The sequence below is a fragment of the Kwoniella dendrophila genome, chromosome 9 (assembly GCF_036810415.1).
Source record: "Kwoniella dendrophila CBS 6074 chromosome 9, complete sequence".
NCBI classification, from domain to species: Eukaryota; Fungi; Basidiomycota; class Tremellomycetes; order Tremellales; family Cryptococcaceae; genus Kwoniella; species Kwoniella dendrophila.
In genome coordinates, this window is record NC_089484.1 from 968,729 (window position 1) to 982,992 (window position 14,264).

The 14,264-nt window shown below is 39.9% G+C and overlaps 4 protein-coding genes across 4 annotated transcripts; 1 reads left to right on the top strand and 3 right to left on the bottom strand.

Moving 5' to 3' along the window:
• Positions 1–309: 309 nt before the first annotated feature.
• L201_006775 (uncharacterized protein) lies at positions 310–5,462 on the bottom strand (the record flags this gene model as incomplete). The annotated part of the gene is made up of 8 exons (XM_066222493.1): positions 310–471; positions 569–746; positions 811–849; positions 914–1,148; positions 1,213–1,360; positions 1,435–3,199; positions 3,254–5,135; positions 5,240–5,462. 8 exons carry the CDS (start codon positions 5,460–5,462, stop codon positions 310–312), a joined length of 4,632 nt encoding a protein of 1,543 aa, XP_066078590.1.
• Positions 5,463–5,912: 450 nt separating this feature from the next.
• On the bottom strand, positions 5,913–10,118 carry L201_006776 (uncharacterized protein; the record flags this gene model as incomplete). The annotated part of the gene is made up of 17 exons (XM_066222494.1): positions 5,913–6,062; positions 6,129–6,318; positions 6,399–6,570; positions 6,637–6,823; positions 6,886–6,947; positions 7,009–8,052; positions 8,112–8,378; positions 8,435–8,510; positions 8,572–8,701; positions 8,774–8,826; positions 8,893–8,984; positions 9,047–9,132; positions 9,216–9,315; positions 9,380–9,417; positions 9,474–9,812; positions 9,880–9,916; positions 9,980–10,118. The coding sequence occupies 17 exons, from the start codon at positions 10,116–10,118 to the stop codon at positions 5,913–5,915; spliced, it is 3,162 nt and encodes a 1,053-aa protein (XP_066078591.1).
• A 715-nt stretch (positions 10,119–10,833) lies between these two features.
• L201_006777 (uncharacterized protein) lies at positions 10,834–11,964 on the bottom strand (the record flags this gene model as incomplete). Its single annotated transcript, XM_066222495.1, has 2 exons — positions 10,834–11,371; positions 11,474–11,964. The coding sequence occupies 2 exons, from the start codon at positions 11,962–11,964 to the stop codon at positions 10,834–10,836; spliced, it is 1,029 nt and encodes a 342-aa protein (XP_066078592.1).
• Positions 11,965–13,086: 1,122 nt separating this feature from the next.
• L201_006778 (uncharacterized protein) lies at positions 13,087–13,982 on the top strand (the record flags this gene model as incomplete). Its single annotated transcript, XM_066222496.1, has 2 exons — positions 13,087–13,223; positions 13,295–13,982. The coding sequence occupies 2 exons, from the start codon at positions 13,087–13,089 to the stop codon at positions 13,980–13,982; spliced, it is 825 nt and encodes a 274-aa protein (XP_066078593.1).
• Between the last annotated feature and the right edge of the window lie 282 nt (positions 13,983–14,264).

Consider the following 14,264-nt stretch of genomic DNA (forward strand, 5'->3'; position numbering starts at 1 on the left):
CGACTTTTAGAGCGAAATATACTATATATGCATTTCGTGTACTACCGGGACTTTACAATACAAATACAGTTTTTTTTTGCTATATGATACCCAACATTATGATGAAATTCCCATAAAACCCTATAATACACTACCGATTGATATTGGTTGGACTGTCCGGAATCCTTGAGAGCAGAAAATAGAATAAAATGAGGATAAAAGCCGACAAGTCTAAAAAGTATGGAGAAAATCACAGTATATGCTGAGGGAAAAAGGGAATAACGATTTCCTCCGTAAGCGTAGCGATATAGTCGAATATTAATTACTCCATCATTCCTCTTCAGCTGCATATTCCTCAAAGTCTAAGGAAGGTGTAGCTTCATCGGATATCAAAGAGGGTGTAGCTCCAACAGAGATATCTTCAGGTGGTGGAGGTACAGCTTCAGTTTCGTGATTTGCTAAAACATCAGGATAATCTTCTTCCAGTTCAGCCTGTAGATATTGAATAGTGAACATTTCAGCACAAATCCTTATATAAATTATAACACATATGAAAGATGAGAGCATTGAGAACAGACTCATAACTCACCATTTGTTGTAACATTGGTTCCAACCATTGATCAGCTAATAATTCAGGTGCAGTTGGTCTTTCATCGGGTTCAAGTGATAAACAGCTTTCAATCCATTCTATACCCATTTCTGACATTTCGTTTGGATCAGGTAATGGTGGATGTTCAGTCGTAGCACCAAGATGGAACATGATAGCCCTATTATTGATAACCACCGTGTCAGCTGACGGCTTCCACTTTGAAAGGAGACAACTATACTTACCATTCATTATCGAAATCCAAAAAACTCCACGGTTTTCGTCTGTATATCAAGTTTCGTCAGCTTGTTAATGGCTTGTAGAATCTTTAGACGAGCTGTGACTCACCCGGTAATCATTTGTAAAACCACACAACCAAGACCCCAGATATCACATGAGCCCAATTTATTTGAACGAACATTCTTGATCATTTCGGGAGCCATATACATTGGAGTACCTTCAAGACCTTCCATCTTTGCATGAGCACCTCCACGAGTTCTTGCTAGGGTTTTGTTCCCTTTGATTATTTTGGCCGTACCGAAATCAGCTAATTTCAAGACTGAGTTGGCGCCAATCAAAATATCTAAACAATTGTGTTAATTAAATTAGCGAAATACCAAATATCCTAAATCTGAGAGGGAACTTACTTTCAGGTTTAAGATCTCGATGTTCAATCCTATTCTGATGTAGGTAATCTAAACCACGAAGAAGTTGAATAGTGAATGCACCAACGACTTCTTCGTCGTCGATTTTACCGTATTCCAGCATGCCCGCAAGGGAACCACCTTCACAGTACTACAAACAACAAGATCATCTTAGTATATCAATCACGGTATGGAAAGAAAGGATGACAAAGATCAACAACTTACCTCTTGGAATAAACAGACTCTATTTCTATGAACTTCTAAACCTAAGAACCCGACGATATTCGGATGTGATAATAAACTCATTACATCTGATTCTCTTTTAATTGATTCATATAAAGCGGGTGAAGATTGTATATCGACTGTTGGAATGATTTTTACAGCAAAGACTGTATTATCTTGTAGGGAATAACCTAAGTAGACTGTACCTGAAGCACCACCACCAATATATGCACCTTGTTGCCATCTCATCGAGATATTTGATTTTGCAGCAGCCAAAAAAACTAAAGCTCTATCTTCTGAAACTTCTTCATCTAATACTGTACCAACAGGTTGTGGTGCGACATCTATACGCTTTTGTTCTAATTCACTAATTAATCTTAATCTTTCTTCAACAGTTAATCTTATACTTCTATCTATTCTAGGTTGTCCAGAAGGTGATGGTGTTCGAGGTAGAAATTCATCATCTAAATTTTCCTGTAATCTTTGTAACCTTCTCATAGCTTCGATTCTATCAGCTTCCTTTTTAGCTTCTAAACTACTTCTAGCACCTAGGATATCGAAATGACCAATCAACAGAGATACACAATTTCCTACATGTTTTCTTAATAAACTGAATTCAGTTCGATCAAGAGCAAGAATGTTGTTTCCTCTTGTCATTGTAAAGGCATATGTCAAAGCAGCTACAGTCCATCTAAATGTTTTTCGATCTGTAGGATTACATTCTTGACATATGAAAGAAATCCAAGAAATTGCTAAACGCATTAACAGTCGACTAAACCTTTCCCAGGACGCCGGATCGATATGTGAGCTGACTCTTGTACCGTGATCCGTTGCAAAGGAATACCAATTTTCTACCAAGTCTTGAGAACCTTGTGCACCTCTAAAAGCATTTCGGACCAGAGGAGCAGATTGTACGATACATTCCGATAAACGGTAGGATGATTTAGCGATTTTGAGTAATTGACTTTGAATCGATGGTAAATGTGCTTGAGCTTCGATGAGGCAAGGTAAATCAAGTGATTCGCCGGTTTCTGGATCAATGAGTGATTCCGCGAAAAGGTGTTTACAAAGGCCTAAGCGACTTGTAGGACCATCCGCTATCAAACGAACCCTGTTATCCTGCAAGGAATATTCGATATAGTCAACGTTGAGGGTCATGACAGCACCTGTCCAAACAAAGTTTTGTCTTGGCGATAGGAGCAGTAAATATGCTGCGATATGACCGTTCTCTTCCTCATCTGAATCCACATCATCTAGTGGATGTACTTCAGGCGTATCACCAATATGTTGTGCAGCTCGATCACCATCTTGTGAATTGGTTGCTGTTCTCCTTGGTCTAGCTCTTGATCCAGGTATAGTGACTGAGAAAGCTCTTTGTAGGAGATGCCTTACTTCATCAGGTTGAGCCCATAAAGAACCGTCGGCCACAATATACGTTCCTTTTTCTTCAAATACATTTGTGTAGACCAAGAAATGACCTGAATCTTGAAGCTGAGCGATCAGATCTTCAACTTGAGTATGTTCCAAAGAGTATTCAGCTGAATTATCGAAACGTTGAGTTAATCGTCTACAGTACCGTTGCGTTTTTCGATGTCTCATCCTTGCTGAATCAAGGAGTTTCCCATACCATGAAACCATCTCGTCGGTTTTCATAGCCTTAGATGTCCCTTCACGACCAAAAGCATTAGGGTTACCTTGAGAGAGTGGTACTCGTAGCTGTTGATCGAGGTAATTACAAGATCGTATAAGAAGCTTGTTTGATAAAGCACTATAGTGGGAATCAGCTTCTACTATCCCATTAACAAGTTTACAGCTGACTTACCAAGAATGTTCCGCTACAACCATGTCACCACCTTCTATAGCTTCTGCAGCTTCATACAAGAAAGGACCTTCATCTTCCAAAACTTCAGTCTCTTTCAGATAACTACCCCTACCTACACCTCTTAATCTCCAGTGTAATAACTTGAAGAAAGCCCTCATAGCATCAATCATAACATCATTATATTCAGGTGGTAAACAGTATGGTATATTCCATCTACCTTGATCATCCGGTGCGATGATTTCATCATATTGTTTTCTAATTAGAACAGCTAAAGAAATTGATAACCTTAAATTTTCAATAAAATCCGCAACAACCATTGGATTTGGATCTATTAATCTTGATGCTGCATCTAATCTAACTTTTAGTGCTTCAATAATTAATCTACCTGGGAATCCGATTAATCTGACTAATTCATATTGAAAATCAGGTAAATTTTGTTCTTCAAATATTGGTAAATATGAGATTACAGTTTCTTTTGCATTTCTAACCAGATTGATTAAATCAATAAAAGCTCTCCTTTCAAACATTCTTTGTAGATTATCTTCTTTCATTACACGATCTAAGAAACTTGAGTCATCCGCTGCATCACGTCCAGCGGTCATACTACCACCTTTGGCGTCCAAGGGATGATAGGTATAGATGTTTTTATCGGTCAAAGCTTTTTCTTTTGTAGTATTAGGTTTAGTTATATCTAAATCGTCTGAACCTGTCCATTTCTGCAATAATTTCAACTGAGTTTGTAAAGCAGTTACTATAGTTGACCAAGCCGTTAAGGCATCTGTCTTAGCTCTAAATTCAGGTGACGCGTATGTTGCTTTATCAGCGCGCATTGCAGCTAGATTTGGATATAATGCCTTGATAGCAGCCAATTTAGCTAACATTAAATTAACTTGATCTAAAGCAGAATGTTGTCGACTTAAATCTTTTTCTTCTTGATTTTGTTCTTCGCCATTCTCACCCTTTGGAGTGGTTGATGGGGTATAATTTTCAATCCTAAAATTCGCAGTTTCTTCTAAAACAGAGTCAACAACTCTTGATCTTCTTTCTTGAACTCTTCTTTTTTCTTCAGCTTCAGTTCTACCACGTAATTTTGCACGTATTTGCCACCATAACGATTGACCAAATTCTTCTCTGAAAGATTCAGTTGGCATAGTTTGAGAAATTCTAGCTTCTTCAATCTTCAAGACATCAGAAGTTAAAACACTTTCTAACATACCTTGCCAATCTAATCTTTCTTGTTTTTCTTCATTCGAAACATCCACTCTAGATAATGCTATTTGTGGTTGTTGTTGAGTTTGATTTGATTGTGAAATTTCATTCTTATTAATTGTTATTCCTTTACCAGGTCCTACTTGTGTAACTCCCATCTGCCATCCCGGACTGCGCAGTTCTTCTTCATCTTCGTCTGATGCTAGAGATCCTCCTCCTACTGCTCCTCTATTTCTACCTTTTGTATTCTTTCGACTACTGTTTGATGAGGGTCCAGCATTATTATCATGAAAGTAACTTGCTTCAGGGTCATTATACGTGTCAGATTTAGTTTCTTTATAAGATCCATGATTACTGTTATTTTGTGAACCAGCAGCTTTGGATCCTGAGCCATGTAAACTCCTTGACAAACTATCCGGTCTCAACCTTGATCTGTACCCATCATGGTGATAGGATGGTATTGGTGCTTGACCTTCAGCCACGCCATGCGTTGCTGTATGAGTGAGGGATGGTCGTGATGTAGCAGATGAAGATCCTACAAATGTAGCTGCCCTAGCCAATTTGGGTTGTACAGCTGAAGCAGAGGAAACAATGGATGATAAACGTGATGTGGGTGAAGGATGGGTATTTGGACCTGGGTAAGATGACGAGCGCTGGTTCGTTGGTGGAAGACCTAAGAATCATTAAATCAATATGTGAGGAGAGATTGTACAGAAGAGTATCCAAAACAAGTGATACATTGTGACAGGGAGTCTCTGATTGAGCACTCTGACTTACCATCTATTCCACCATCTTGATTATAGTCGATACCACCAATTAGAGGACCACTTTCTTCATCCGAACTCGAATCACCGTCAGGTGCGAATAATCGTACATTTCGTCTACCTCCATTTTTTGATGTTGAAGCGGGTGGTATTGAAGATGTGTTTTGGATTGATGCATGGGCAGAGCCGAGAGGGACAGGATCAGTTGCATGTGGTGGTGAACTCGGATCTGACATGATGTTTCCTCTCAGCTACTGGTTGTTGTATTCAAGGCAAAGTACCAACTGATCAGCCACTGTTGAGGCGACCCAACCTCTATTCCTTGTTCACTAGAAGCAGTAATATGGAGTAACGCTGTTTTATCAAGGAGTATATGTTGTAATACGTTGAGCGAAAGTAGTAAAGAAATAGATATTTTCCATATTCTCTGAAAGTGTAGTGTGAATGATATGACCCCGTTACCTCTTCCCTGGAATCAGTGGTTGCCACGTGCCACGTGCCATACTTCGTCATCATGATTCCAGTTGTAGAGTGCGTCTATTTAACTGGCGTCATCAAAACATCTATCTAGGGATCTTTTCGTGCGCGATTTGTCCGTGTTATACATCAATTTCTTGTTTATGTATATGTATATACATGAAAAAGGATGACATCCCTCCTCTAATCTCAATGAACCATCCAGGCTGCTAAGGATCAATTGCCCATCCTTCACCATACCGCTGTAATCCACTTCTTTCTGGAGGTAAATAATATAATGGACCTTCCCACACTACGTATCTATGACCTCTTGTACCATTACCTCGGAACATCAAGGGCATACGCCATGGTTCGGGGATCTGTTACAAGCGGATTATCCAGTCAATATAAAGCGTGATATGGTTGGATTGTAGGATTCAACTTACATCATTTTCACCTATATGCCAATACATTTCTTGATTTGACAAATAGTGCACTGGATGACCTGGTTTAGGTAACATGAATTTACCAACTTGCAGCTCAGTATCACTGATATCACTTTCATGCACTCTAGCATATCCTATCCTCCACAAGTCTCTGAATGCAATGTATTCGCACCATCTCCATCTATCCTCACTATGCATTGTTATTAACAATATCAGCCTGATGAAAAATATTGTATATGCGGATTTGACGATGCGATTTTGTATGCTTACATCTCTACATCCCACATTTTACCATCTTCAATCAGAATTTGGTATGGCCAAGGTCTTTGGTCGCCAGGTCGAGTCACCAAGTAACCCAAGAAGACCGTAGGGGTATCGGCTGTTTCCTCAAGTAATCTTGCAATTTCTGTCGTTTGTAATGTTCTATCTAACAGATCTTCCTCTGCGAATACTTGGTAATCAGCTAATCCACTGGGATGGCAAGGCATAAACTACAAGCACAACTCACCTTGTCCATTGTGTGAGACCATAACGTTCACCTTTTGTCCATGTATATCCAAAGTAGCGTGAATGGCTGGAGCCAATTCACCATGAGGTGAAGGTAACAAGTGGTGAGTAGAGTTTAGAATCGGGTATTTTGACAATAATGCGGCTCCCCAAGTATGATGATTGGGTCCAGGTCCGAGATCGACATACTATAGATTTTTAGTATCAGTCCTGTTAACACCATGTTTCAAGCGAGTTAGAAGATGCTTACGTATCCCAATTTCTCAGCAATAACTCTTGTCAAATCTCGATTTCCATACACAAATCGATGAACTAGATTTAATAGGTGAGTCACAACCGAAGCTGGTCCGAAAATGATCAAAGGAAGACTTACGATCACTTTCAAGTAAACCCAGAACATCCACTTGCATGTCTTTTATCAATTGCATCATTCTCCATTGACTATCTCTACCTTCTTTATCTAAACCAAAGTGAACCGTCCAAATGCCACCTGAGAATATTTTATGATTAGGATAATAGGGTTCGGGTATTTTGGTTGGTATTTTCCAATATGAATAGCCTAGACTGATTATACTCAATACCATAGAACTAATTATTGTATATCTTGTAGTTGATGCTATACGTTTTCGTGATCTTAGAGGAATTTCCTGACCTTCAGGTAATTTGATATTTCTAGTCACCAACCAACCTAAAATGGTAAACAACATACAGAAACCAAGCACTAAATCTGTTCTTTCTCTAAATATCCACCCCATGGGTACAAATGCATAAGCAGCTGTGATAACTGATACGACATCAAGAATGATATTGGTAACCATTGCGTAACCAAATGTTGAAGAAGGCTTGAAGGCTGAAGCGGTCCGTATATAAGCTGGGAATATAGCTTGTAGGTAGAATATCAATAATAGACCACCTATATATCCCAACCAATTAGGGTATCTGTAAAGAACAATAGCTCCTATGGCGCCGAGAACGGTAGATAGTGCCTGTGATTTCGCTTTTTGTTGTAGGATAGCTAGTGATGCTATAGCGATAAATACTCCAGAGAATGGGTGAAGTGTTGGACCTTTAATAGGGTATCCTGTCCATGTCCAAGAGATGATCGTTCCAGAGTCTGTAACGAAGGTCTGTATGAGGTGTATCAAAGCTCCAAATCCTATTGTGAAAACCCTTCTTTGCCATTTTGATGGAGTTGCTATAGTTGTTCCATCGTCCTTCTTTTTTGGATGCGATGAGAGTGGTGAAGCGGGATGTAAATGGACAGGTCGTTGATAGTACTCGAGCATCGCCAGCGATGCTAAAACCAGTCCTGTTTTGTTCCATCCTCCGGAAGCTGGATGTGAAATTGCCCAAAGCGGATTGGTGGAATGGTTGATGTACTTCATCAGCAATGTAATTGCCAAGCCCGAACCGAGAACTGTGATTTTCAGAAGAAATTAGCTTTCATCTGTACGATGAAACAAACGAGAAACTCACTTTGACCTTCAGCAACCATCTCTTCACTGCCTTTTAGTCTCGCCCAATTACCGAATAATGCCAGCCAGCCTGTCCAAGTACCGATCGATACGCCAACCAAACGTGCTTCAGGCCAGGGGAATATATAGAATCCCATTCCAAATATCACGGCCATCACTCGATGTGTCAAAAGACCTTGACGAGAGGTCACATAACGATATGCAGATACGCTCGAGAGCATGAAGCCTGAGAGATTGGCAACAAGAGCCGCTTCTGATCCAGCCAGAGCTGTTTTGATGTTTTGATTTAGCAATGCAATATGTATAAACTACAAACAGACTCACCCAGCTGCCAGATGGACCAATAGAATAGCTGTAAACCGAGAGAGGTAAAGATAGTCCAGAAGCAAACCGCTGATATCTGTTATTAGTATGCCATTCTGATCACCACTGAATGAGTAAAATTGCTTACCCCAATATACGTCACTCAAGTACGCAGCAACATGACGCCAGCGTGATGATGGGGCGTTGCTTTCCGCCGTCCAATCCACTTCCCGTTGGTTGTCTCGAGCAAGGACTCTTGCTGACTTGGCCATGTAGAAGCTGCTTCGCCTGAAGATATACACAATACATACGACGCATTATTAGACCACGTCCTTAGAGTTATGAAGTCGATGAACCCACCCATTTGCGTTAGGTAAATTTTTTGAAGATGTAGAAGTATCAATGATCGCAATCTAAAAAAAGATATCAGTTGATGATCTGTATGCTGCCTAAAAGCTAGGTAAAGACCAACAACCTACCTGAAGATGAGTGATTTCATATACAGCCATAAAGTCAAAAGCTACATCCCAAATTACAAGCGACCACTCGAACATCGCGTAGTATGTATAAGCTATCAGGGACACTCAGCTGATCAGCGTTAAGCTTGTGACATAGAGAGAAATGATCACTCACCTCCAGGAACTCGCAGCACTGAATGCTTGTAGAACAGCCAAATTAGGGGCGGTATGGTAGCCAGAAATCCGAGGAACGGTATCCGCCTACAGTGTTTTGTCAACGCCAGTGACCTTTTCTACTCTTGATCGTATAAATTGAGGACCTGAAATAGCTGGAAATCACTCACCTTTTGCGTTTTGTGATTGGGTTTGTAGCATTCTGAGTCGAAAGGAACATCCAAGGTAAAGTCAAGAGAAGGTATAAAATCATAAATAGGTCATGAACACCTGATAGAGAAGATTTTCAGCTTTACTGATGCGCTTTGGGAGGGGATAAACGTATGGAGCTTACCATGATGATCTCGAGAAGTGATATACACCCATCCTCCACTTTATAACCTAATTAGCCTAAATGATTTTGCAATTGTTGGTATCAAATTACATACCAGCAGAAAGTCCGTGCAATTCCCACAAATAATTCGATATCCACCAAAGTCTGATTACCTATTTCCTGTCTTAATGCATTATCGACAGGTTCCATGATTTCTTCGACTTCTTTCTCCAGCTTGCTTGTTGGAGCTCTTGTTACAAGCCCCGGTTTGTCGATAGATGAAGCATTACCATTTGAGCTGGGTTTGCTGGTGTACCTTTCTCCTGATATGGAAGGTTTCGCTGGAGGATATCGGTGTACGAGCCATTGTACCAGTAAGAGAAGGAATCTAGGTGTAGCGCATAATGCTATGAGAATTTGAAAGGGTGCTCTAGGAGGTGCATGATCCCCTATACTGAATATCGCAAAGTTTGGTCAATAATATAGCTGAGTGATTGTTTTCAAAGCATAAAATAACTCACGTAGCTGATACAGAAGGAAACCATTCGACAGGCCAACCTAGCTCTTTACTGTTAGGTGCAGTTCTAAAAGGATGATCAATCAATCAAGAATGTCACTCACGAGCAACCGAATTGATACATAATTCTTCCCATAAACCACTCAACCAACCAACCAATAAAGCCACAGAAAAGGCTGTATATGCTATTATGGTATGAGCTCTAGGTATCCACCCTGCTGGAAATGCCAGAAGGGTAGACATATCTGGATATCAGTGTCGCTACTCTGACCAGTAACGAGCGGAATGTTCTTTTTTATCGAATAAGAAGTAGGGGAAGGTGCTGAACAGAGTTTTCCAAGTATTTATAATTTAGTGAGACACATATTCGGGAAGTGACTGTCAGTTTCTTGGCATGGTGTGGAGGTATAGGATACCAAACATTCAACATTCCTTTGTGTTAAATAATTGAGAGGAATAATATGTCCGTGTTAAAGATGTTCCAAGTTGTGTATGTGTATATCTTAATAATTGACTGCGTCATTCCTCGTTTGTTGTTGTTGTTCTAAATATTAATGTACTCGTACATGTACTGCATCCCGATATCCGCATGGTTTATGACTATAATTCAAGGCACGCGATCCGGATGGACCCCACTTTCCTACTCTGTCTCTGTACTTCAAGCTGTGTAAAGTGGGGTGGACGGAGGCACACTAGCCTCAAGGCTAGACAAGAAGAAGGAGAGGTTTTCTATCGTACAAAAGGACTTTACCAGCAAATAGTAACTCATCAAGACTGTCTAACCATACAGGACATGACTCGCGTAAGTACATAGTCGGATCATGTACTAATACATTCCAAAATCATGTTCTATGAATATACGCATGAAATAGACAACATCTATATCTATATCTATATGCATCCAACTTTAATCCCACAAAAATCTCACACTGTCTATACCGCCTTTAGCATCCTTCCACTATTCTCTGGCAGCAGCTTGGGCTAGTTGAGAATACTCTAAAAGATCCAAACCGTATTCAGTATTGCTGTGTGCGTTTCCATCACCGCTATCATCATCAACGAAAGCTTGCTTTGCTTTTTCTAAAATTTTGAAATTGTCTCTGATTATAGGTGTAAATGGATATTTGTATTTGAAATGATTTACAAAATGGACTTGCAATTGAATTTTATCTTGACCTGGATGATACGCGTTAAACCAATTTTGTGGTATCTCATAGAAATGTTTGGAAATTTTCGGATTATCATTTATAGCTCTTGATAATAAACTGTGATCATTTGATGATAAGTCACTCTCTGAAGATGTCTCAAAACCTTCTATAACTGCTTCTAATAATGATAATATAATTGGATCAATCTTGAATATCATAACTCCAGCATTGAATCCATTATGATCTTGATTACCTAAAAATAAAGGTTCGGGTGATAAAGAAGAAGGCGGAAGTAATGAATGAATAGGTATAGCTGGATTAGAAATTACAGTATCTATGTCTGTTACGCTAAGTCAATTCAATTATCATGTTAGTATAGCTGTATTTCATTGATATAAGTGAGTAGAATATATAGTATGGTGCCAAATGGAACAGTTTTTCATTACTTACAATATCCACTCGTATCTATCACTCTCATCCTTTTCCAATTGTTCTTTCAATACCTTATGCAGAGCATATATCTTATTCATTGATTGACCTTTGTTCACTATTCCATCATCACTACTAATTTTTGACCAATTTGAGAGTTCATATCCATATCCCCAGATTTCCGAATATAATTTATGTATAGCATAAGAAGCTCTGTATAAAGGTGTAAAATAGGGTAAATGCTGAAGAATCAGTATCGATGGTTCAACTTTTGATTGTTGTTCTTCCAGTGATTTTGTTGATAAGTAATCTATCAATTCATGTACGGGAGTAAAGAAATCAGATGATGATTTATCATTCTTGTCGATATCTACGTGGTCACGTTGTTTTTGCTGATTGGTGGATTGTCGATTCTCCAGAGTATGTCGAATTCCGACAAGCACTAAGAAAGTCGAAATGATACTAGTGCTGATCAGCAAGTACTTTTTCGTGGAAGGAGACAGTAATCTCATATTTCACCGAAACATGTTATATATTAGATAAAACAATCTTAAGAAGGACGATGCATTATATGCAACATATTTTCGAAGAGAAGCACAAGACTGTAACAAAGTACATTGAGACTGTATACTACGTCTCCTTTATACTTGGTCAGTATGCAGTAAATTGGAACATTTGTTGTTGTTCTTCGAGTTACCCTTTACTCCATACGTTTTAGCCTTATCTTAATTTGCCAAGAGATACACATCCCTTGATCTGTTGGTTGTTGAGGAAAGTTGTGTGAGTGCGGCCGCTCGGGGCGGTACTCTTGAATGAGATTAGTTCCGAATACGGTTGATCCGTTGTAACCTATATATAATCATCTAAAGTAATCGTTATTCTGCAATCAACGGAGATACTCTGCCTGTGGTGTTGAGATATAGAGGATGTTCAGGTCTCTCGGCGGAATGATACGTCAATAAGAAGCAGGTAGAGCACATAGATCTACAGAAAGCTGCGATAATTCCAGGAGAACAACCCACCTCAATCCGACCGAGGAGCTACGGAGGTCAAGGATGTTCCCCTCCAGCGATTTTTTGGGAAGTACTCGAAAATTCAAATGATCTCCTTTGAGTGGATTCCACAACAAGCTTCAATATTTTCTCATATGTAGTGGATATACGGTATAACAAAAGGCTGCTTACTCGACAGCTATTTGTCTTTTCCTAGTGAAGCTATAAAATGTTTCAGGCTTGAAAGGTTATCCAAACGTGGTGTCCGAAACCGACGATATCATCGTTATTTATGATGTCACCTTGATTTCTTCCCATTAGGTGAGGTTTTGCAGAAGTAACATTTGGAACTGTAGTATCAGATGTGCGCGAGCTGAAAGGACCGGATGGAGATGCGCGGTACTATATATAGTAGGCTTTCAGGCCGTACTCAGAATGACGAAAGGCCGGACAAAGGATTCGACGAAGGCTGTAAGTGGGTAAATCGAAGAAGGGATTCTTACACTCCTTTTTTTATACGATTTGAAAGTCCTTCCTCATACTTCTCGTGATAGATGCAATGCTATAAATAGGAGGAAGAGGACGGATGATGGAGTATATCATCCTATACAATCAATCACCATCTTCACATTTCTATCAATCATGAATGATCCTTACTACTACGATCCCAGGGATTCCAGTCAACAAACTCGGATGTCGACGGATCGATATCTTTACAATCCAAGATACGGTCCGGATGATTACTCTGAAGCAAATTTCAGAGGGGTAAGGAAATCACGGTACGTACTGGATTTTCGTCTTGACAGCTATCAATGACACTGATCAAGCGTTGTTATCACATGTACTACAGACCATCAGGACACAGGTCAAGTGGTCGGTCAAGAGATACTCAGCATTCAGGAGGTGACCCTCGTGACCTGGAGGCAGAAGCAGAAGTAGAAGCAGAAGCAGAAAGAATCTCTGCCGTATTATCCGCGCAGCTGGATCGATCTCTGAGATTAGAGGAATTCGATGGTCAAGCCAATGTACCTATTCCTGAAGTCCAAAAATCGTTACCTTCCGAACTCACAGTGAAAGAGTACAAAAATGTATATGGCGAGGTCGAAAAGGTTGAAGCTACAACCGATCTCGATGCTCATTCTTCACACGGATATCCTCTCTCCAAATTCACCTTGACTGCCTTGGCATCGACAATCTATGCTGTTCATGAGGGAGAAAGGTGTCAATTCAGTCATCCTACCACAGTTTTGGTGTACAAATTCGACAACAAACGCATCAATCTTGAGAGAGTTGCCTCGGACGTAACCGCTCGTGGAAAGTTCTTGTCATCATTGACACCGTTCCAAGATGTCAGCGACCTTTATCCAGAAATTCCTGCAGTGCTTCGAGAAGATTTGACGGCAACATTACGACAAGATGCCACTGATCAGTTAAATGATATCGCACGATCATGTATAGACTCCAGAAGGTCTGAGACTCCTTCACGACATGAAAGAGAACCCACAGATAGATCAAGTCATGGAAGAAGAAGGTATTGAGATGTTGCCAGCTTGTTGTCGTATAGTCAGATAGGAAATATCATACAAGCATTGTACTTTTCAGATGCTTAAAGCGTACTTATGCAATCCCATGTGATGGAGTTCATCAATTAGGACGCTAGCAACGATCTCATTCTCCTTGGACGTTGCAGGTCTCTTATACCCGACTTGCATTACAGATTGGTTCCTACTTAAATTACCGCATCACCAAGTCGAATTATCACACGCGCCCCTGTTAGTGCTGGCGTAAAGTACATCTGTGATGAGTATCGATTTTGGTGA